The sequence below is a fragment of the Mustela putorius genome, unplaced genomic scaffold (genome assembly GCF_011764305.1).
Source record: "Mustela putorius furo isolate JIRA1106 unplaced genomic scaffold, ASM1176430v1.1 tig00003987_pilon_pilon_pilon, whole genome shotgun sequence".
Classification (NCBI taxonomy): Eukaryota; Metazoa; Chordata; class Mammalia; order Carnivora; family Mustelidae; genus Mustela; species Mustela putorius.
In genome coordinates, this window is record NW_025422126.1 from 8197562 (window position 1) to 8223107 (window position 25546).

Genomic DNA, 25546 nt, shown 5'->3' on the forward strand with positions numbered 1-25546 from the left:
AGTAAGACAGAGAGCCATAGGAAGATTTAGGGAAGCAGCATTCCAGGCAGAAGAAAAGTACAAATTCAGAATATGGGAAAGTCTAAAATGCTTTATATAAAACTCTAGAAAAATGTATATAAAACTGTTCTCAGTGATTCTCTCAAGAATAATCTCTAAAGAGCACATTTTGTTTTTTAACTTTTTCTATTTGAGATTTATTCATTGGTGTGCCTGGTGGCTCCGTTAGTTATGCCTCTGCCTTCAGCTCAGGTCATGATCTCAGGGTCCTGTGATCCAGCCCCACATCGAACTCCCTGCTCAGCAGGGAGCCTGCTTCTCCCTCTCCTCCCTGCTCTTCCTCTCTCTCTATCTCAAATATATATAAAATATAAAATATATAAATATAAAATATAAAATAAAAAACTGGAAAAAAGCAAAGTAAACACAAGATAAATGGAAGGAAATAATAAAGATAAGCATAGATATTAATAAAATAGAGAGTAGAAAGATAGGGAAAAGCAACAAATCCAAAAATTGATACTTTGATAATAACCATAAATTTGACACATCTTTAGCTAGACAGGCCAAGATGAAAATAGAAAAGTCAAGCAACCTTTCTTCTGATATGAACAAGGGGACATAACTATCTATAGTAATTTTAAAAAGGATTCTAAAGGAACATTATAAATAACTGTATGCCTACCAATTAGATAATCTAAAAGAAATTAACAAATTTCTAGAACTATTGAAACTCAAGAAAATCTGGATAGAATTATAACTAGTAAAAAAGATTGAATTAGGAATTTGAACCGCCCCCTCACCTGCCCCCAACAAAAGACCAAGAAAGACACCAAGAGTGCTAATGCACTGAGAAAATGCCATGTGTTAAAAGAAAGAAAAGGAAAAGAAAGCAAGGAGGAATCCATCTGCAAGCCAGGAAGAGAGGTCTCACCAGACATCCTGCTGGTACCTTGCTCATGGACTTCTAGCCTCCAGACTGAGAAAATTTCTGTTTTTTAAGCCTCTCAGTCTGCCATATTTTGTTATGGAAGCTTTAGAAGGCTAACACAGGTCTTTCTCAGCACCCATAACAACTCTTTATACTTCCCTTATACTACTTTTTAAAAGTTACTTCATATTTAAAAAATTATCTTAAAAAAATTAGTTATTTGGGGGAGCCTGGGTGGCTCAGTGGGTTAAAGCGTCTGCCTTTGGTTCAGGTCATGATCCAGGGGTCCTGGGATCGAGCCCTGTATCAGGCTCTCTGCTCAGCTGGGAGCCTGTTTCCTCCTCTCTCTCTCTGCCTGCCTCTCTGCCTACTTGTGATCTCTGCCTGTCAAATAAATAAATAAAATCTTAAAAAAAAATTAGTTATTTGTAGATGTCTTCTCCCCCCTGCATGTTACTCTTTGTACTTAGTCACTTGCTTAGACTAAATCTGTGATTTCTATCTCCTATGCAATGTGGGGCCACCAGGATTTGTATTTAATTTTTATTCATTTTTTTAAAGTTTATTATTATTTTATTCATTCATTCATTCATTCATTCATTCATTTTTTTCCCATCTATTTTTTAGTAATCTCTATACCTAACATGAGGCTCGAACTTATGACCCTGAGATCAAGAGTCGCATGCTCTTCCAAATGAGCCAGGCACCCCTTTAATTTCTATTGTTTTTTTTTTTTAAGCTTGGTTTCCTAGGGGCTCCTCTGTGTCTGTATTATTTAGTGTTCAGTCAAAGAAAGATTGTGATCGAACACCTTAAGCCAGTAAGACTTCCACTCTCAGGTGCCTGGGTGGCTCAGTGGGTTAAGCCTCTGCCTTCGGCTCAGGTCATGATCTCAGGGCCCTGGAATCGAGTCCCACATCAGGTTCTCTGCTCAGCAGAGAGCCTGCTTCCTCCTCTCTCTCTTTTTCTGCCTGCCTCTCTGCCTACTTGTGATTTCTCTCTCTCTCTCTGTCAAATAAATAAATAAATAAATAATCTTAAAAAAAAAACTTTCACTCTCTACTGGTGGGTCAGTGTGTGCACTGAGGAACTGAGGAGTACATGCAACGTTCAGACTGTTTCCATTTCTTGTCTGGCTTTTACATTGTTCTAAGTCCTCTTGAGCCATCTTGCTTCTCAATTTTGCATGTGCTGTTGGCTTCACAGGCTAGAATGTTTGCATGATTTAGGACTCCTTGGTTTTTGCCTTTGATACATACACTCATAGCATTTGGTCCACTCTGGATATGTGGAAATCTCGTCAAGTCCCCTATGGCTCTGTCAGCTCTGAGAAATTACTGTTAAATCCCTGCCTGCTCTGCAAATCCATCGTTTGCCCCAAACAGGCCCACAAAAGCAATGAAGCAGAGCCACCTGCCATCCATATTTGTTTGTCGCTGAGATCACCAATTTAATATATAAGGCTCTAAATCAATCAAGCCTTCTCTGGCCAAAGCAACAAGAGTGTTGTTGATTTTCATATCCTGCCTTAACCATATTGAACCTCTGTGCCAGCTGAACTGATTGAGGGCATGACAGTAATCCCAGGCAGGAACAACATGCCTGTCCTCCAAAATTCAGTGGTTTTCATAAAGAAGGACTTCTCAGCTTGTAGTATGCCTTTATTATTATTTCTAGAGTATCAAGTTATTATTTTGAAAGGTTTATCCAGCTTTATACTTGCTTTTTGGAGAAAGGAAAGGATGTGTCAACCTTCTCACTCCACCATGCTGAAGTAAATCTTTTAATTTTCTCTCTCAAAATATCAAGAATTCCTTCCAGAGTCTGAGAAGTAATGTAGTATCTAGTTTCCATAGTTAAATGATTCAGGATCTCAAGAGTTAACATTTTACTTTTTAGACCTCTAGAGAAGTCACAACCACCAAAATGACAAAGATGCTTCTTAACTCATAGAGGACCAGGGTTTACTGCATTTTGTATATAGTATTACATTTTAAAAGACCTTTTTGTGTATAATATAGCTCCTGTATTTTGGAGTTGTTTCAATGTTACTTAATAACATATTCTTCTTTTAATTTCAGAGTTCAGTTAAGTTCCTTATGTCCTCCCCTGAAATTGCTTCCCTATCATGGGGGCAAATGAAAGTACAAGGCTCTACTAAAATCTATAAGGACTGCAAAGTGTGGCCAGGGGGAAGTCGGGCTTGGGATTGGAGAGAAACAGGAACTGAGGTAAGCTGTTAGTGTTTGATTAATACTGCATAAGGCTGACCAAGTAATTTTAAACGTCCTAAGCCATAATGACCAAGTGAAGAGTAACTATTCCTTTTATTCCTCTCTCTCTCTTAATATAATGCACATACCATTAAATCACTCTATTATTTTTTTTTTTCAAAGATTTTATTTATTTATTTATTTATTTGAGAGAGAGTGAGTGAGCCAGAGAGCAAACAAGCACAAGCAGGGGAAGGGCCGGAGGGAGAGGGAGGAGCAGACTCTCCACTGAGCAGGTAGCCCCATGCAGGCTCCCTCTGAAGACTCTAGGATCATGACCTGAGTGAAGGCAGGCATTTAACTAAGCCACTCAAGTGCCCCTAGCTCACCTTTTTAAAGTATGCAATTCAATGGACTTTTTATTGGCATAAACTTGTGCAGTAGTTACCAGTGCTAATTCCAGAATATACTTACCACCTCAAAAGGAAAACTCATAACCATAAGCAGCTACTCGCCATTCTTCCCTTTCTTCTCTCCCCACAACTCCTGCAACTGCTAATCTACTTTTCTTTTTTTAAGATTTTTTTTTTTAGGGGCGCCTGGGTGGCTCAGTGGGTTAAGCCACTGCCTTCGGCTCAGGTCATGATCTCGGGGTCCTGGGATCAAGTCCCACATGGGGCTCTCTGCTCAGCAGGGGGCCTGCTTCCCTTCATCTCTCTCTGCCTGCCTCTCTGCCTGCTTGTGATCTCTCTCTGTCAAATAAATAAATAAAATCTTTCAAAAAAAAAAGATCCTAAGATTTTATTTTTTAAGTAATCTCTACACCCAATGTGAGGCTCAGACTGAAAACCTGAGATCAAGAGTTGCATGCTCTTCCAACTGAGCCAGCCAGGCTCCCCTAATCTATTTTCTGTTGCTATAGATGTGCTTGTTCTAGACTTTTATTATTAATAGAATCATTAAGTTCTCTTAGGTATATACCTAGGGTTGGAAATGCTGGTCATATGACAAGTCTAGATTTAATCTTTTGAGGAACTGCCAAGTTTTTTTCCAAAACAAATGCACTGTTTTACATTTTAGATTGTAGGAATTATGAAGGTTCCAATTTTTCTAAGTCTCTCCTCACTGACACTTGGTGTTGTTTGTTTTGTTTTTATTATATATCATCTTGGTGGTTGTGAAATGTTATCTCATTGTGGTTTGAACTTGCATTTCCCTTATATTATACTTCCTCCAGGATTCTCATTGTGCCATGCCCAAGGTAGAGGTTGGGTGAAAGAAGAGAGCCCCTAGCTCTTGACCACATTCACTTAGGACTTGTTCTCAGCCACAGACAGCTGGGGGCAGGATGAAAAACGCTTAAGTCCTGTTTTTCCCAGGAACGAAGCCTTCCAGCTGGTGGCTGCGTGGGGAAACAATTCTGTGTTCTTGGCCATAGCAATCTGGATGGAGTGTCCACCTCACTAAGCTAGGAGCAGGGTTGCAGGGCGGGTGAGGGTGGGGTGTCAGGCTGCAGTCTTTCTGAAAAACCACAAATACTCACCTTTCCTACCAAATATTTATAAATTGTCCCAAAGAGATGTTTCTTCATTTGCTGTTTGTTCCTAGGATAAAATTTTTTAATTTTTATTTTTTGATTGGGGTGGGTGTAAAATTTTTTTTTTTTTTTTTTTTTTTTTTTTTTTTTTTTTTTTTTAGTTTTTCTTTGTTTCTTTTAATAATTTTCATTTTGGAGCAGGTCATGGAGCTCTTCGTGCTGTAATGATAGAAGTTGTTCCTTCAGTTTTGAAAGATAATTTTGCTTGATATATAATTCTTGATTAAAATTCTTGTTCTTGGGGTGCCTGGGTGGCTCAGTGGGTTAAGCCTCTACCTTCGGTTCAGGCCATGATCCCAGGGTCCTGGGGCTCAGCGGGGAGCCTGCTTCCCACCCCCCCTCTCTGCCTGCCTCTCTGCCTACTTGTGATCTCTGTCTGTCAAATAAATAAATAAAATCTTTAAAAAAAATAAAATAGAATTCTTTTTCTTTTAGCACTTTGAATATGTCATCCCACTTTTTGGGTTTCATTGGTTACTAATGAGAAACAACTATTAAAGTTTCCTTGACTTGACAAGTCATTTCTCTCTTGCTGCTTTCAAAATTCTTTGTCTTTTGCTTTTGACAATTTCACTGTGATGTGTCTACACATGAATCACTTTGAATTTATCCTACTTGGAATATGTTGAACTTTGTGGATGTGTACATTGTTTTTCATCAGATTTGGGGAATTTTCAGTTATTCTTCAAATATCCTTTCTGCCCTTCTGTCTCTCCTCTTCTGTAATACCCATTATGGTATATTGTATGTTAAATGATAGTCCCTCAGGTGCCTGAGGCTTTGTTCATTTTCTTCTCTTTCCCTTTTTTTCTCAAATTGCCAGTCTCAGTTGATGTATTTTTCAGTTTTGCTGATTCTTACCTACTAATGAGCCTTTTTAGTGAAATTGTCACTTGGTTACTGTACTTTTCAACTCCAGCATTTCTATTTTAACCTTTAAAAAATAATTTCTAACTATTGATAGTCTCTATTTTTTAAGATATTGTCCTCATACTTTCCGTTAGTTCTTTGAATATGGTTTCCTAGAATAATAATTAGACAGAGGTTTCTTTATATGCCCGAAACCAGTAGGTGTTCCCAGTGTTTGCCAAGGGACTCTGTATGCAATTTGAGCCATGTAGTCAACACTCAGCCGGGGTGTTTAAAATTCTGCCTATTTCTTGCTTATGTAGGTATGTAGGTCAGCCAGAGCAGTGACCTTAGGGCCTTGTCATGTTATTCTTGAGCATGAGCACAATCATGGACATATATTTCAATACCAGGGTTTATATCAGAGCTTTTCAAAGCCCTCTGTGGATATCTTATTTCCCAATTTTCCCTTTTGAGTTTTTTGGATGACCTCTTGTTTCCCCTGTTGTCTAATGCATCAAGCAACTGCATTTTTAAAAATTTGTCTCTGGGGCTGCCTGGGTGCCTCAGTGGGTTAAGCCTCTGCCTTCAGCTCAGGTCATGATCTCAGGGTCCTGGGATCAAGGGCCACATCGGGCTCTCTGCTAGGCAGGGAGCCTACTTTCTCCTCTCTCTATCTTTCTCTCTCTGCTTGCCTCTCTGCCTACTTGTGATCTCTCTCTGACAAATAAATAAAATCTTTAAAAAAAAATTTGTCTCTAATAGTTTGGAACAAACTTCTTTGGAGGTGGCGGTGGGGGAAGAGATTTACAGGGCAAACTCCAAGTCAGATCAAATAAAGACAGCCTAAAAGTTGGGCTGTCCAGAGAACCATCAGACTGGTCAAATAATGACAGTTTTCTGGGAATGGAGGTTTGAGAAAGTTTTGATCTATTACTCCATGTTGTGTGACTTCCAGACAGGTAGTTTTCACTCTGACTGTGTTTGTTGCTTTTCAAGGCTACTACAGAACTGGGGATGGAGTAGATTGGAATAGGGCAAGTTAAAATTAGGCAAAGCTCACTTTTCAGTGATTTTTCTTTAATCAACGCACCCCAAATTCCTGGAAACCTTTGTTAACTTCTGCACAACAGAGTACGTTTATTTTTATACTTCTTCCATTATTTTCATTGCTTTTATGAAAAAAAGGATTTTCAGAGGTTCTTCACAACATTTTCTCTGATATCAATCAGAAATAACTGTTTCAGGGGTACCTGGCCTCAGTTGGTTAAGGGTCTGCCTTTTGCTCAGGTCATGATCCTGGGTTCCTGGAATCAAGCCCCAAATTAGGTTCTCTGCTCAGCAGGGAGCCTGCTTCTTCCTTTCCCTCTGCCTGCCACTGCCCCTGCTTGTGCTCTCTCTCTTTCTCTTTCTCTCAAATAAATAAATAAATAAATAAAACCTTAGAAAGAGGGAAAGGAAGGAAGGAAGGATGGACGAATAAAACTGTTTTGGATTCATACACAGTGATGTGCTGGTCATGGCTTTCACTGGCTTGTGAGAATTGATTGTTAAATTTTCAGGAATTTTGTAAGCCAGTTTTTAGACAGAGCCATTATTAAAAACTAGATTATATATTTACTCAGGTGAATCATTTAAGACCTATGTAATATATTTAAAATTCATTATTCCTAATTATTTTACTATATTCTCTGATTTTGAAATTATTTATATTCACTGTTACCTGTATGGTGAAAATAGTATATATGTGCTACTGTACATCTCTTATTAACTCTGCATTCAGTGATGTCACATTGGTATCTTAAATATCATGGGAATGTTTACACCACAGAAACTGGAAAACACTACATATTAGGGGTTCTTTTTTTTTTTTTTTGTCTTTGTAACTTAATGGCTTTGAAAATTGTATTATTAAACATAATAAGTTTAATTCATTGCAAATTGGGAAGAATAATAGACCTGCGTACTCAACATTCAAGTTTTAAGAATAAAATCTTAGAAATTTGATTCCTTTCTCTCCACCCTTATCAGTGTCCTGAATTTCCTTTATACTTTTCAAATACCTATCTGTAGCCACAACCAATATTTTGCATTGTTCTTCATATTCACACTTTTATATTAATGGTACCACCTCTTGTCCACTTTTTTTGTATTGAGATATTATTCTACTTTTCTCTATTCTTTTGTAAGCTGTGCTTTTTATTTCTATTTTCTCAGTAGTTATCTTTTTTTTTTAAGATTTTATTTATTTATTTGACAGAGAGAGATCACAAGTAGGCAGAGAGGCAGGCAGAGAGAGAGGAGGAAGCAGGCTCCCTGCTGAGCAGAGAGCCCGATGTGGGTCTCGATCCCAGGACCCTGAGATCATGACCTGAGCCGAAGGCAGCGGCCCAACCCACTGAGCCACCCAGGCGCCCTCTCAGTAGTTATCTTTAAAATCGTGATATGTTAGGTTGAACCACATGAAATTAACAATATTTTCTAGAAAAAGAGTTGAATTTAGGAATTGTGTGTAGTTCATCCTAATAACACCTTAAGGTCTAAAATTAATTTTTATCTTTACTTTAGTACGCTTTCCTCTAATCACTTCCTTTCCATCTTACACATTATTGTTATCCAATAATTTAGTTCCTTTAAAAGTAGAAATTTTAGGGACGCCTGGGTGGCTCAGTTGGTTGGGCAGCTGCCTTCCGCTCGGGTCATGATCCCAGCATCCTGGGATCGAGTCCCATATCGGGCTCCTTGCTCCGCAGGGAGCCTGCTTCTCCGTCTGACTCTGCCTTCCACTCTGCCTGTGCTCGCTCTCGCTCGCTCTCTCTGACAAATAAATAAAATCTTTAAAAAAAAAAAAGTAGAAATTTTATTTTCTTATTTAATTAAGATACTTTGTTTTTTAATCATTACAATCAATGTTTGCTTATATTTATCCACATGTATACCAGTTTCCTTGCTTATCACCCCTTCTTTCTATTTGGATCAATTGTAAATTGATTTCTTTCTTTCTTTTCTTTCTTTTTTTTAAATTGCTATCCTTGCAAATTCCTTTAGTGAGGATCTTTTGATAAACTCTCTCCATTTTTGTTTGTCTGAAAAGGTTCTCATTTATTAATTCTAATTTTTCTAGGTGTTCTAGGTTGACAACAATTTTTTATCTGTGACAATAATTTTTTATCATAGACCCGAATGGTCTATGTCCTTTTTGACATTTGTCCTGTCAAAGACTTATATTTGTTTCTTCATGACATCCTACATTACTTTCAATCTGGGACAACTATTAGTTAATTTCCTGACTGGGAGCTTCCCAGATCATGCTGATTAGTGTACATTTGAACCCCAAAGTAACGTGTAGGCAAGTTTGTGATTATAAATTCTCAGGGGACACATTTTCCCCCAACACAGAGCCCCCGCTGGCTGAGACAGAGAGCTTTCTTTGTCCTTTTCCTGGATTTTTTGGGCCAATTCTTTTATTTATTTATTTATTTGACAGAGATCACACATAGGCAGAGAGGCAGGCAGAGAGAGAGAGAGAGAGGAGGAAGCAGAGTCCCCAGTGAGCAAAGAGCCCGATGTGAGGCTCGGTCCCAGGTCCCTGGGATCATGACCTGAGCCGAAGGCAGAGGCTTTAACCCATTGAGCCACCCAGGCACCCCACCCAATTCTTTTATTGAAGATGGGTTTAAGAAGGGCACGCTGCCCATTTGGGAGGGGTGTCACATTTCCAGTGTCCCGCCTTGCTTAAGGCTTGCCTCCTAGTCTCAGAGTGTCTCTTAAATTAATAAGTCAGGAAACGACAGATGTTGGCAAGGATGAGGAAAAAGGGGAACCTTCCTAAACTGTTAGGGGAATGCAAGCTGGTGCAGCCATAACCTATGGAGGTTCCTCAAAAAGTTAAAAATATACCTACCCTATAATCCAGCAATTGCACTACTGGGTATTTACCCCCAAAGATACAAATGTCGTGATCCTAAGGGGCACCTGCACCCCCATGTTTATAGCAGTGATGTCCCCAATACCCAAACTATGGAAAGAGTCCAGATGTCCTTCAAGAGATGAATGAGTAAAGGATGTGGTATACACACACACACACCCATATATATAAATAATATTCCATTGTGGTGTGTGTGTGTGTATGTGTGTGTGTGTAATGGAATATTACACAACCATCAAAAAATATTAAATCTTGCCATTTGCAACAATGTGGATGGAACTAGAGGGTATCATGCTGAGTGAAATAAGTCAGTTGTAGAAAGACAATTATCATATGATCTCCCTGATATACAGAATTTAAGAAACAAGGCAGAGAGGATCATAGGGGAAGAGAGTTAAAAATGAAACAAGATGAAACCAGAGAGGGAGACAAACCATAAGAGACTCTTAACCTCAGGAAACAAACTGAGGGTTGCTGGAGTGGAGGGGGAGTGGGAGGCCTGGGGAGGCTGGGTGTTGAACATTGGGGAGGGTATGTGTTGTGGTGAGCACTGGGTTTTGTGTAAGACTGATGAATCACAGACCAGTACCCCTGAAACAAACCTCTGTACACAAATGAAAAAATAGTTGAATATTGAAAACCTTAGCATATGAATAGTTTACTATAACTCCAAATGTATATAATTTGTAAACAAAATGATTTTATACTTCTAGAGTATCACATTCTATAGGACGGACACTTCCAATGATAAAATTTCTCATTAAAAATTAAAAAAAAAAGAATGTAACAATGGCAAGTGCTGTTACTTCAATATCAGTTGATCATTCTGATTTTCAACTGTCTCTTCACTTTGGCCTCTGGGAATTTCCCTTTCCTTTGCAAGCTCAGCTAAGCATTTCAAGGGATGCTTATTTTTATCCAGCATTTGCAGGCATTTTGTTTAAAGAAATTTTCCTCAAGTGTAATAGTTTATCACATTATAAACAATCACACCTACATAAATCTGCATAGTAAACAGTCATACCTACATAACTGGGCTCCACAGAAGAAGAGAATTTCAGCACATGCTCTCTGTTCATGCCTTGGTTTTGAACCACATGCTGTCATCATTTCCATCCAAACATCTAGTTGCTTGTTAGCTACTAACCTTGATCTTAAAGAAATATACTGGATGGTTAAAAGGATTGAGATATAGGAGGGGTAGAATGAGAGAAGGCTGAGGAATAAGAAGACATAAGGCTTTTGAACCAAATAACTCCACTGTATTATTTTATAGAGTGAAGCCAGAGTGTAAGACGTAGGCAGTAGGATGGTTCACAGATGTCTGTAGTGTTGAGTTTATACCTTATTCAGTAGACAAGGCATAGTCACTTGAGATTTATGCAGGAGACTGATATGTCTGACAAAGATTATCCAGATTATGGCTATAAGATATATTGGAGTACTAATTTATGAGTGTGCCACATTGAAGAGATTTTTTTCCTCCTCAGAAATGGATTTAACATTATATAGTGTGCTTTTCCCAAATAAGACTATATGAATTAATATTACTATTAACCTCATCCTTTATTTAAGGAAAATTAAGGACAGAGAAGTTATATAACTTGCATAGACACAGAGTTAAAAAAAAAAAAATGTGAAATCAAATAGCAAACCCAGGTCACATTCTAACTTTATTTCCCATTCCTTCCTACTATATCATGATTCCTCATATAAACTTTAAGCTTAAAAACTATAAAACTGAAACTATAAAAAACTGTAAAACTAAAAAACCCTATAAAACTGAGGAGGTACTATTGATGATAATAGGAAGATAGGAAAGGGTTGCCATAAATTTAATTTTGATCTTTAAAGTTTTATTTGTCAGGGTGCCTTGATGGCTCAGTCATTGGGCATCTGCCTCGGCTCCAGTCATGATTCCAGGGTCCTGGGATTGAGCCTGCTCTGTGGGAAGCCTGCTTCTCCCACTCCCCTTCTGCCTTCTTGTGTTCCCTCTCTTTCTGTCAAATAATAAATAAAATCGTAAAAAAAATAAAGTTTTATTTGTCAGTAGGATAAGCAAGAGGAGGTAGTCTAGAAGACTAGAGGTTCTAGTTGGGATAAGAGCTGGGAGAGAGAGAGGAAAAACCGAGGTGTTGATCTATAGCTCACCTAGATAGGGGCAGACTGACATGGACTCAAAGGCCATGGAGTCTTCATTGACATAATGGAGACAGCCTACTTCACAGGGCTGATCTAAGGATTAAAGTACTGTGCTAGATGGGATATAGGCAATAGATGGAGCTGTTATTTTTCAGTCAGTAGTAGTGTGGGTGGAAATGAGACTTTGAAAACTATTAAGAAGGCGAAATTGACAGGATAAGGCGATTTGTTAGATTTAGCAGGCGAGGGAGAATTCTAGCATGGATAACTGGGTACATGGTGGTGCTGTTCATTGAGATTGGGTATATCAGAGCAGGAATAAATGTGTTTATGTTTAGAGCAAAGGCTGAGTAGAGAAAATGGTGTATGTGGAACCTGAATTTATATTAGGGCTTCTAGATAGAGATATGTAGTAGACATTTAGGTTCGTAAGTCCTGGCACTGTCACATTTTAGCTGGGTAACCTTAAACAAGTTATTTAGCCTTTCTGTGCCTCAGTTTAATTGTCTATAAAAGGAGAATAATAATGTCTGTTTTTCATAGGTTGATGTAAGAGCATGGCATGGGCTGGGAAGAATAAATTTTTTAAATGTATGCAACTTACCTTCATGCAAATTCATTCTTTTCTCTCAGTCAGTATTTCTCAGTGTCATTCATGAATCTCTTGCATCACAATCACCTAGAGTGCTTGTTTAAAATGCATGTTCTTTATCTCCCTCATTCTCCCAACCTACTCAATCAGAATCTCTTGGGGGTGGGACCTGGAAAATAATATACTTCAGGGGGTTGCTTTGAATATTAAATATGTTCATCTTTGTAAAGCTTCTGCCACAGTGCCTGTTACATAGTAGATACTTCATTTTTTATAATGATACACTTCCAAAATTTCCTTTCAATCCACATCTCCTATATTTTATAACACACCCGAAGACCTAGTCATTCCATACCAAATACTTACTCCCTTACAAACTTACCATGATCTTTCATTCCTTTGTACTTTTGCTAAAACCATTTCATTTACTTGAAATTACCTGCTTCCCTTTATACCTGATGAAGTCTTACATGTCCTTCAATTCTTAGCCTTTGTATTATCTCCTCTCTGAAGCACTTCCTGATAATCCTTGTGAGAACAAGCTGCTCTCTTGTTATTTCTGTAATACTTTGTGCCTCTACGATAGCACTTTGTATGGTCCATCTGTATTTTATTATTTTTTTAAGATTTTATTTATTTATTTGACAGAGATCACAAGTAGGCATAAAGGCAGGCAGAGAGGGGGGCGGAGGGAGAAGCGGACTCCCTGCGAAGCCAGATGTGGGGCTCGATCCTAGGACCCTGAGATCTTGACCTGAGCCAAAGGCAGAGGCTTCTCTGAGGAATCACATTATAATTCCTTTTTTTTTTCCAAGATTTTATTTATTTATTTATTTGAGAGAGAGAGAGAGAGTGAACTCAAGCAGAGGGAAGGAAAGAGAAGAGGGAGGAAGAGTGGAAAGGAGAAGGACAAGCAGACTCAGTGCTGAGCAAGGAGCCCTGCGTGGGGCTCAAGCCCCCATCCCTGAAATCACCACCTGAGCCAAAACCAAGAGTTGGATGTTTAACCGAGTGAGCCATCCAAGTCCCCATGTTGTGATTCCTTTTTAATTAGTTTAAAAGGGGAAGATTTGTCTAGGTGGTATGGTCAGTTGAGGGTCCAGCTCTTGGTTTTGGCTGGGGTCATGATCTTGGGGTTGTGACAGTGAGCCCTACTTCGAGCTCCAGGCTCGGTGCAGAGTCTGCATGGGATTCTTTCTTCCTCTCCCTGCCCTTCCTACTTGTGCTCTCTCTCTCTTTAAAATAAAAAATATTTAAAAATATAGGGGCGCCTGGGTGGCTCAGTGGGTTAAGCCTCTGCCTTCGGCTCAGGTCATGATCTCAGGGTCCTGGGATCGAGCCCCGCGTTGGGCTCTCTGCTCAGCGAGGAGCTTGCTTCCCTCTTTCTCTCTCTCTCTCTGCCTGCCTCTCTGCCTACTTGTGATCTCTGTCTGTGAAATAAATGAATAAAATCTTTGAAAAAAATATAAAAAAAAATATATAGCAGATTTTATCATGATTACATAATGGAAATACCAAGAAAATGTATTGTCTTCAACTAGTGTCCTTAAAATAAAAATACTAAATACTATTGTTAAATAATACTAAATACTACTACCTCCTCCCAAAACTCTACCAGTCATGAAACAACTATTATGTATGTAGTCAAATACAGCTTTTCCAGGATCACACAACTAATCATTATTGGAACTAGGATTTGAACCTGAGTCCTACTGTAAAGCCCATACTTTTCTACGATCTCATACTGTCTTTGCTCATTTCTATTCTGAAGTAATAATTGTCTTACAGGAGAAGACGTTACTATGTGTAAAATACATGGGTCATTCATGTATATATTCTTTTGTTAGGGTGAAAGGAGTCAAGAAGGAAAATATAACAAGTTTAAAATGAAAAGAAAGCCAAACTGGGGTGCCTGGATGGCTCAGTTTTTATGCATCCCACTCTTGGTTTCAGCTCAAGTCAGGATCTCAGGGTTCTGAGTTTGAGTCTCAAGTCAGGCTCTGCACTCGGTGTGGAGTCCACTTGTCTCTCTCCCTCCCCCTCTGCCCCTTCCCCACTTTTTCTCCAATAAATAAATAAATAAATAAATAAACAAATAAATAAATAAAAGGGGGGGTTGGGGAGAAAGCCAAACCATCCAAGGGCAACTAAAGGAAATGTGGAAACTTTACTCCAACTTCTAATTTTGAAAACCGTATGACCTATACAATGCCTATATGAATAGCACAGTAAATTCCCCTACACCCTTTTTTAAAAAAGATTTTATCCATTTATTTGTCAGAAAGAGAGAGAGAGAGCAAGCATAAGCAGGGTAGGGGCAGAGGGAGAAGCAGGCTCCCTGCCAAGCTAGGAGCCTGATTCAGGACTCAATCCCAGCACAACCCAAGCCGAAGGCAGATGCTTTCTGAGCTACCCAGGTATCTCTCCCCTATACCCTTAATCTAATAATTTCAAGTATAACAATTACTTTTCTTCTCTAAACACACACAGACACACACTTCCCCCGACCTCTGAATCATTTGAGTGTAAATGTTAGATATCATATTTCAGCATTTCTTTCCCAAGAACATGAACATTCTCCTACATAACTACAATATCATTATCATAAATAAGATTATCTTTGGTACAATAACATTATCTAGTATATAGCCTAACTTCAAATTTCCCTGAAGTCCCCAAAATGTCCTCTATAACTTTTGTTGGTTTTGTGGTTTTACTTTTATATATAACACAGGCAATAGGTATAAAATAGAACATAGTTCTCAGAAGGTTGTAGAATTGACGACACCAGAGGATCTGGTGCTCAGGGTAATGCTACCTAAGGAAAGACAGCTGAGCTGAGCTATTCCTAACCCTTTTACCACTTGGATTTGTTTGCTTTTGCTTTTGTTTTCCCATTCACCCTGTAAACCTCGTTGACAACAGAAGGCCTGTGCTGAGCTGCTTCTAGGTTGAACCTCTTCTCCTTTTTTTAAATTTTGAAAATTTTCAAACCTGCATAAAAAATAAGCACTTGTATTCCATCAACCTGCATTCACCAGTTGTTAACATTCTGCCATATTTACTTAGTCTTTCTCTGGCATACACCCTACCCCATTCCCTCTCCCTTTTTCAATGACATTTTTGCTGAATCATTTGAAAGTGAGTTACATTGTGACACTTGATACTTATATGAATCCTAAACACTGCAGCCTGTATCTACTAAAACAAAGCCTTCTGCCAGACAAAATCATAAAATTATACTCAAGGAACTCAGTTGCTCCCCATTTTTTCTTCTTTTATCACATGGGTATTTTTGAAATGTCTAGGCCAGTTGTTTTGTAGAACAGTCTACAATTTAGATTTGTCCGATTTTTTTCTACCATGATTATAGATGCAAGTTAATCATTTTTGGCATGAATGCTTCCCAGGTTGTCGTGTCTTCAGTGTATCATATCTGGGGGCAATGTAAAGTCAGTTTGTCCAGTTACTGATGAAGTTATGTTTGATCATGTGGGTTAGATGGTGGTAAAGGTACATTTTTCCATTTGTAATCAGTTAGTACTCTGTAGAGTAATAATTTGAAACTTTATAATATCTTGTTCCCCAGCAACCTTTTCAGCCAGTGGTTTTAGCATTGACCACTGATTTTTGCCTGACTTTACTAAATTAATGGTTACAAAATGATGGTGTTTCTGTCATTCCTTCACATTTATTAGCTGGATTCTGATGTTAGGAAGAGCTTTCCTTTGGCCACTCTTTTAGTATTACTATGGGCTCATACTATCTTTTAAAATTTAATATATGCTATGTTCTGAATGTATGTGCCTTCCCCAAATCCATTTGTTGAAGTCGTAACACCTAAAGATGATGGTTTCAGAAGGTGGGGACTTTGAATGCTTAAGTCATGAAGGTGTAGCCCTCATGAATGGGATTAGTACCTTAGAAAAGAGGCTGCAGAAAGATCCCTTCCGCCACATGAGAACAGAAAAGGCACCGGCTCTTAACCAGGAGGAGGGACTTCACCAAAACTCAATCCATAATCATGGATTTCTAGCCTCCAGAACTGTGAGAAATAACTTCCTATTGTTTATAAACTACCCAATTTGTGGCCATTTGTTACAGCCACTTAAGCAGAATAAGATAATGTTTTAATCCACTGCGATTAGTAATATTTTTGAGGTTAAAATTGTCCCACACTTGGCCAGTGTTCTTCTTTTTTTTTTTTTTTAAGATTTTATTTATTTATTTGACACAGAGAGCGAGAGAGTACAAGCGGAGGGAGTGGGAGAGGGAAAGGGAGAAGCAGACTCCCCGCTGAGCAGGGAGCCTGATGTAGGGCTCGATCCCAGGACCCTGGGATCATGACCCGAGCTGAAGGCAGACGCTCAACCATCTGAGCCACTGAGGCTCCCCAGGCCAGTGTTCTTTTGATATGTTCCCATCAGTTTTTTACCACTGCCTTGTTTTCTGGGATAGTAAGATATATTATCCCTAGATTCAGCCATTTTTTCAAGGAGCCCCGGTTCCTTTTAGTGAAGAACGGCATCTAGAAATCAAGAGCTGGATATTAGGTGTGCCCATTGTTACTGAGACATCACTCCATCTATACCCTTTCAGTTTACAGAGCCGTGTGTGTGTGTGTGTGTGTGTGTGTAAAAATGAGTTCATAATGATACCTCCAGTTTAATCCAGCACCTCAAGATTCTTTTATTCCCCCATTCCATATCTGTGCCTTTCTTCTCCCACAGAGAACCCGAGTTCCAAAATCTATCAATATAATTACTTATTTGGTGTGTTCTACTATACACACAAAACAGTTTTGAAATCACTACACCAATACCACTACCAACATCAAGATCACAAAATAAAATTCAAAATCTTTATTTTTTTTTTAAGATTTTATTTATTTATTTGACAGAGATCACATGTAGGCTGAGGCAGGCAGAGAGAGAGAAAGGGAAGCAGGCTCCCCGCTGAGCAGAGAGCCCTATGCGGGGTTCCATCCCAGAACCCTGGGATCATGACCCGAGCAGAAGGCAATGGCTTTAACCTACTGAGCCACCCAGGTGCCCCCAAATTCAAGATCTTTATAGGTGTTTTCATACTTGGAACACATCCCATTTAGGCGTACAGTCAGAACACTTAAAAAGTTAACTTCATTTATCTTTTCTTTTTGTTGTATCATCGGTTTGATATAATTGAGGTCATTTGATTCTGTTGGCATGCTGTCGTAAGTGTCCCCCTACTTCCTGTCTTTGTTGATTTAATTTTTTTGAATATATAAAATATGTATATGGTTCAGAAGTCAAAACAATTTAGCAAGGTACACTTAGGAAAGTCTTACTCTTTTTCCTGTCTCTACTATCCCATACCTACTTCATTCCAATAGGTCAGTGACTATCTTTATTAGTTTATGGTTTATCTGTTCTGTATTTTAAAAAGAAAAATAAGCAAATACATATCCAGATACATACATACATTCTTCTGCTCATATTCCACTGAAGTTTATATTGGTGATAGCATATCACATTGCCATAGCTAATTGCAAGGGAGAACAGAAAATAGAGTCTCTAGCTGGGGGGCCATATGAGCCAGAGTAGAGGCAGAATGGATTTTGAAAGAACAACTAGCAGTCTGCCACTTGCCACGAGGAGATGTGAGGGCAAGTCTGCCAACAAGTTTTTGGAAAATATTTCCACTCTTCTAAACTAATAAAGAGGCATATTACTAGATCGCATATCTGTTTTTAATATTTCAGCCATTTTACTTGTATAAAATCTGTTGTCTTTGCAGTTCTATATATTTGATACTGTGCATCTTAAAATTTTATTTTGAGAAGGGGCCATAGGCTTTGCCAGATTGCCAGTGTGGCCTCTGTCACCAGAACTAAAAACAAAACACAAAATGCAAATATGCCTCTGCGCTGGCAGAGACAGGAAGATCGTTTAGGAGGCTCTTAATTCAGGCAAATGAGAATGAGAATGTGAGGCAATGTCCACGGGGGACAGATACCAGAGATCCTTTAACCTTCACTCACAGAATCTGCTTTTATCAGCAACACAGACAGATAACAGCATTGCCACTAACTGCTTATTTCAGCAGAAGGAAATGCTTCCTTGAAAGTGTAATTCAGGAATGTTTTCTTTTCAAATTTAACATAAAATAGGAGGAGATGTCCCAGCCATCTAAGATGCCACTTTGTTGTTTAGCAGGTACAATGAACATTATTATTAGCTGGACATTTCCCCACAATTGATAGTCTTCCCTCAAGAAAAAAACTGAGCTTTTACAACCTCACATGGTGTGACAGAAAGCCTCTTAAAGAAGAGGAACAGAACCAGACACTCACGCAGGGAAGAGAGCCTTAGTGGTTTGCCCCAAGGGACTGGAAGAAGCGGAGGATGAGCTGGTGACAGGTGGAGGACACCTCAATAACAGCCTGATGCTCCAATCACAGGCTCTGCATGAGGCTGTGAGTAAAAATCCACCAGTGCCTGGATCCACAGGCTGTTGCAGACTTCTCTTTCACTGCTCTGTATGTGACACCGTGGGCCTGCAGTCTAGCACGCAGCAGCCAGATTTGTCACTTGAGTTCCATTGATCTAGCGTCTCTGATGGGCTGCGGCTGTCTTTAGTCTCTGAATCTCCCAAGGATTATGGTTTTGCACTCTTTCTGACCTTTCGCTTGATTTTGAGCAGTGTCTTGTTTCCTTATACTAGAATGTGAGCTCTTATTGTCTGGCAATCATGACGCTCCTCAAAGAAGATGGAATTCTTTGTTAGATGAAGCAATCTTTTGATATTTCAGTTAAGTGCATTTACTTAAGGAAGGTGAAGCTCTCCAATCCTGATTTGTAATTCTATTAAATATTTACCTTGGTCATAGCCCCAGAAAAATATTTTAAGTTCTGTATGGCATCACTGCAGCTCAGGGTGATTCTAGGATTGATCACAGACCCACTGAACTAAAAAGGCATCTAATCTAATCCTCTTACATTCCTTTAAGAACCAATCATTGTAATCATGTGAAAAAACACCCCCTTTATTTTGCCTTTTAAACATTTATGAATCGAAATAACTTTCCAGAAAAAGGATCTGCCCTCCCCCATTCTCCTCTGATCTTGAAGAACAGTAAAGCTGGAGCCAGAGGTACTGTTCAGAGCCACCTGGGCACTAGCTCTGCATCGTCTTCCAAAAGGAGGAACATACCCCTAACTGCTGATCAGTTTGGTTCACTCTTTGACACGCGGGTGTTCCAACTTAGAACACTCTTTGATAGTCCTGTAAACGTAGGCTCATATAGTGTGAAGTGTCAGTTCCTTAAGAAGATGCTAATGACGTTAAGTCTGAATATGAAAGTGTATTAGTGAGAGAGACTGGCTTTTTGTTCTCAGCTCTGGAACATTCACTGACTGGGTGAAAAATGTTGGCAGCACTTGCACACTCCATAAGGAATCAAGAGCCATGGAGAAAGCCAGTAAAGATATGCTGCATTTGCTCATGCTTGGTGTAGCCACCTGGCTCTTTTAAGTTTTGTTTCCTTGGCTAACCAAATGAGGCAGCGGGAGTATGTATTTGTGCCTGTATGTGGTCTCTTCTGGCTAATCTATATCCTGCCTATACTATATACTTTAAAAAATATATTTATTTTGAAATAATTTCAGACTTACAGAAAAGTTATAAGAATAGTGAAAAGAGTTCTCATTTTTACCCAGATCCAAATGTTAACATATTATCATATTTTTTTATCATTCTATCAATAGATATTTTTTCTGAACTATTATAGATCTTATACTCCTTTACCCTATATACTTGTATGAAGTTCTCAAAAAACAAGGACATTCTCCTATGTAATCACAATACAGTTATCAAAATCAGGAAATAAGTGTTGATACAATTTAATATACAGATATTACTAATATTTTGCCAATTGACCTGATAATACACACGTTATATTTACTTGTCATATTAATGAGATCATACAGTATGTAGTCTTTTGAGACTTGCTTTTTTCACATATTATAATACATTTTAGATTCTCTCGTATTGTTGTAGCAATAATTTGGTCCTTTTTTGTTGCTGAGTAGTATTCCATTGTTAGATTATGACACTGTCTGTTTATCCTTTCACCAGCTGGTGAAGATTTGGGTTGTTTCCATGGGACTTCTACAAATAAGACTGCTTTGAATGACTGTAGCTAACGCTGCTGTATGATATATGTGGAAGTTGTCAGGAGAGTAAGTCTCGAGTTTCATCACAAGGAATAAAAGTCTTTTTTCCCTTTTTTTTTTTTGTATCTATATGAGATGATGGATATTAAGTAAACTTATTATAGTAATATGTTAAGTTAGTTTTTTATGCGGCATACCTTAAACTTACATGATGCTATACATCATTTATATCTCAATAAAACAGGGGGAAAGTATACAGTGGAAAGGTGACTTCAAAGTCTAGGAAATAAAAAACTTAATCTCTCCTTTCTCCAAAAAAGCTGCTGTACACATTCATATACATATTTTTGTGTGAATGTGCTGAGTCGTGTGATAAATGTTTTCTGGGGGGATTTGTGTGTGTCTATGATAAATGTCTGTTTGAGAAAATGCTTAGCTGTTTTCCAGAGTTAGTTTTATACTTTACACTTCCGCTGGCTATGTAGGATAGATCTAATTCATATCTTCACTAGCATTTGATATCTCATTATGGTTTTAATATGTGTCCATGGTGATTTATGATATTGAGTGCCTTTTCATGTTCTTCATAGCCATCCATGTATCTTCCTTGGCAAAGTGTGTGTTCAAATACTTCACCTATTTTTTTTTTAATTTTTTATAAAGGTTTTTATTTGAAAGAGAGGCAGAGAGAGTGAAGGAGCACAAGCAGAAGGAGCAGCAGAGGAAGAGGGAGAAGCAGGCTCTCTGCTGAGCAGGGACCACCTTCCTCCCCCCAATGTGGGGCTCATCCCAGGACCCTGGGATCATGCCCTGAGCCCAAGACAAATGCTTAACTAACTGAGATGCCCATGCTGAATTTTTTTAGATCATAAATACATTAACTTGGTTAAATGCTTTTTATGTATCATTTGAGATAATTTACATGCTTTTTTCTTCTTTATGGTGAACTACATTGATTTTTCTTTTTTTTTTTTTAAGATTTTATTTATTTATTTGACAGAGAGAAATCACAAGTATATGGAGAGGCAGGCAGAGAGAGAGAGAGGGAAGCAGGCTCCCTGCTGAGCAGAGATTCCGATGCGGGACTCGATCCCAGGACCCTGAGATCATGACCAGAGCCAAAGGCAGTGGCTTAACCCACCGAGCCACCCAGGCGCCCCTACATTGATTTTTCAATGTTGAACCAACCTTGGATTTGTTAATGTTTTCTTGAGGATTTTCATTAAATATTTAAAAGAAAATTCACCAAAGAAGTCATATGTGCCTAGAATTTTTGCTTTAAAACCTAGAAAGGTTTTAAATTATAAATTGGGAGTGCCTTATTTGCTGTCAGTTAAGTGGCCAACTCTTGATTTCTACTCTGGTCATGATCCCAGAGTCCTGGGATGGAGCCCTGGTCATCCAGCTCCCTGCTTAGCAGGGAGTGCGTTTGAGGATTCTCTCTACCCCTCCTCCTATCCCTTCCCCTGCTCATGCACATACTCTCTCTCAAGTAAATAGATCTTTAAAAAAAAAAATTACAAATTAAATTTCTAACAGCTATAGGACTACTTAGATTTTTCTATTTCTTATGTATTTTTTTATAAATTGTGTTGCTCAAGGAATTTGTCCATTTCATCTGTCATTCTTATTAGTGTAAAGCTGTTCCCAGTATTTTTTTATTAGGATTTTTTATTAGGATCTGTAGTGATGTCCCCTTAATTCTTGATATTTATGATTTATGTCTTCTCTTTTTTTCCTGATCAGTCTTTCAAAGGTTTTATCAATTTTATTAATCTTTTCAAAGAATCAAGTTTTGGGGCACCTGGGTGGCTCAGTCGTTAAGTGTCTGCCTTTGGCTCAGGTCATGATCCCAGTGTCCTGCGACCGGGCTCCTCATCCAGCTCCCTGCTCAGCGGGAAGCCTGTTTCTCTCTCTTGCACTCCCCCTGCTTGTGTTCTCTCTCTCACTGTCTCTGTCAAATAAATAAAATCTTTAAAACAACAACAAAAAATCAAGTTTTTGCCTTGTTGGTTTTCTGAATTAGTTCCCATTTCATTAATCTGTACACATATATCCATTATTTTCTGTCTTCTACTTACTTTGGATTTGCTTTTCTTTTTCAAGCTTTTTATTTTTTATTATTTTTAAAATATTTATTTATATGACAGAGAGAGACTCAGCGAGTGAGGGAATATAAGCAGGGGGAGTGGGAAAGGGAGGAGGCTTCCTGCTGAGCAGTCTGACATGGGGCTTGATCTCAGGACCCTGAGATCCCTGAGCTGAGCTGAAGACAGATGCTTAACAACTGAGCCACTCAGCCACTCCTTTTCTAGCTTTTTAAAGTAGAGTTTAGACCATTGATTTTAGGCCATTTTTTTTCTATAAATATTTAAAGTGATAAATATCCCTCTAAGTATATTTGATTGTATTCCACAAATTTTGATATATTTTTCTTTTGTCCTTTGGTTAAAAATACTTTGTTCAGGGACGCCTGGGTGGCTCAGTTGGTTGGACGACTGCCTTCGGCTCAGGTCATGATCCTGGAGTCCCGGGATCGAGTCCCGCATCGGACTCCCAGCTCCATGGAGAGTCTGCTTCTCCCTCTGACCTTCTCCTCGTTCATGCTCTCTCTCACTGTCTCTCTCTCTCAAGTAAATAAATAAAATCTTAAAAAAAAATACTTTGTTCAATTTCCAATTATTTTGTGGCTTTTCTAAATATCTTATTGTAAACAGTTAAATCTATTTTGTTAGGTAACATATTCTGTATTATTTCATTTCTTTGAAATTTACTGAGATTTAAATTATGGCCCAAGATTTAGTCTTAGTGAATGTTCCATGTATTCATGAAAATATATGTGTTCCGCAGTTGTTGGGTGTAGTAACCCAGAAATATCTATTAGGACAAATTGATAGTGCTGTTCAAATCTTCCATTTCCTTAAGGATTTTTTTGTTTATTTGTTTTATCAATTACTGAAAGAGAGTTGTTAAGATTTCCAGCTATGATGATGGTGTCTATTTCTCCCCTTAGTTCTGTTATTTTTGTCTTTATATTTTGTAGGTCTTTTACTAACAGTACACAGATTTGGAGTTGTTATATTTTTGTTGATGAATTGGCCCTTTAAGCATCATATGACACTCTTTATCTGTAGTGATACTTATTGTCTTAAGGTCTACTTAATCTGATATTAACATAACCATATCAAGGGCTCTTGGGTGGTCCAGTTAGTTGGGCATCCAATTCTCGATTTTGGCTCAGGTCATGATCTTGCGGCCATAAGGTTGAGCCCACATGGGGCTTTGCACTGGGTGTGGAGCCTGCTAAAGATTCTCCCTCTCCCTCTGTCCCACCCACCAGTCTCTTAAAAAAACAAACTATATATATATACCCACACACCATCTTTCTTATTAGTGTTTGTGTTTTATCTTTTTTCATCATTTTACTTTCAACCTGTGTCTTTTTTTTTTTCATTTCATTTTATTTTATTTTTTATAAACATATAATGTATTATTAGCCCCAGGGGTACAGGTCTGTGAATCACCAGGTTTACACACTTCACAGCACTCACCATAGCACATACCCTCCCCAATGTCCATAACCCCACCACCCTCTCTCTTCTCCCTCCCCCCGCCCACCACCCTCAGTTTGTTTTGTGACATTAAGAGCCTCTTATGGTTTGTCTCCCTCCCGATCCCATCTTGTTTCATTTATTCTTTTCCTACCCTTCAACTCCCCCCCCATGTTGCATCTCCACTTCCTCATATCAGGGAGATCATATGATAGTTGTCTGTCTCTGATTGACTTACTTTGCTAAGCATAATACCCTCTAGTTCCATCCACGTCATCACAAATGGCAAGATTTCATTTCTTTTGATGGCTGCATAGTATTCCATTGTATATATACCACATCTTCTTTATCCATTCATCTTCAACCCATGTCTTTAAAGTGCCTACCTTGTAAAGTAGTGTTTAGTGGGGTCTTGCTTTTTAATCTAGACAGTCTTTGCCTGAAACTCTTTAGTCCAATGTTATTATTGATAAAGCTATGTTTAAGAGTTTCACCTTGCTGTTTGCTTTCTGTTTGACCTCGTGTTTTTCACTCCTTCCTTTTTGAGGATTAATCAACCATTTTTCAAATATTCCATTCTGTTTGTTTTTTGTTTTTGTTTTTAGCTTATGTGTGCGTGAGAGATGACAGAAAGAGAGAGATTGTTCTAGGAAAGATTCAGGTTCACACTTGAACTAGCAATTATTCTACATACAGTGGGCCAGGCCCTGGGCTAAGCACAACTCTATGTGGTCATAGGTCGTAGGTTTGTTTCTTTCGAGTCAAAAATGATGCTCCTTGGATTATAGTATTCTAATGAAGTTCATTAAGCTGAAAGTTAAACATGTTTCAGTTCAAATCCCAGCTCCACTTACTTAACAGTTGTGTATCTTGGCCAATGTGTATATATTTTGTGAATTTTAGTTTCCTTATCTATAAAACGAGAGTGGATGTTTTAGTGCTACTTTATAGGATCACTGTAGAGATCACATGGAGCAATTTCTATACATGTATTATGAAAACTGTAACTATAAACATGTTAAGATATTTCAGGATTTAATGAAAAGACTCATTTACTTTCCTTTTACCTTTATAAATATATAAATTTCATTCCTATCTCCTCTGTCCTCTTTCAAAACTGAAAAACTCTTCTTTATTTGGTACATTTGTTGCCTTCATGACATTTTCAGTTTTTTCTTTATACCATGTCTAACTGTGCTTAGAATGTACCCCTTCCATGACCACTGCATCAAGGCATAGTTCTTTCTGCTTATACTTAAAGATCCAATTAAAATAGCATGTCATACATGACAACTTCTCATCATATTTACTCACTCGCTCTTCTGAAACCTTTGACTCTACTTTATCTCATCCTATTGTAACTATTTCCACTCAATCACTATTCGTACCTCCCTAAAACTCGCAACTATTTGGCTTATCTCAGTATTTCCAGTATTGTGTATACAACCTGGTAGAGAGTAAGTGTACAGTAAATACCTCTTGACTGAATGAAAGGATATAGAAAGACAAATCAGGGAAGGAGGGCTTTGGTCTTCGAGCTTCAGTACTCAAGAGTGTCATCCCTGTACAGATATGTAATAGGTGAAGCCC

The 25546-nt window shown here is 38.4% G+C and overlaps 1 protein-coding gene across 1 annotated transcript in view; it reads left to right on the forward strand.

Annotated features, from left to right (window-relative positions):
• The window catches only part of AAMDC (adipogenesis associated Mth938 domain containing), a 39847-nt gene that overhangs the window by 10844 nt on the left and 3457 nt on the right, over nucleotides 1-25546 (forward strand). The window contains exon 2 of the mRNA XM_004781026.3: nucleotides 3013-3162. Within this exon, the coding sequence (XP_004781083.1) occupies nucleotides 3031-3162 (132 nt within the window). The 5' untranslated portion in view covers nucleotides 3013-3030. The remainder of the gene's footprint in view (nucleotides 1-3012; nucleotides 3163-25546) is intronic.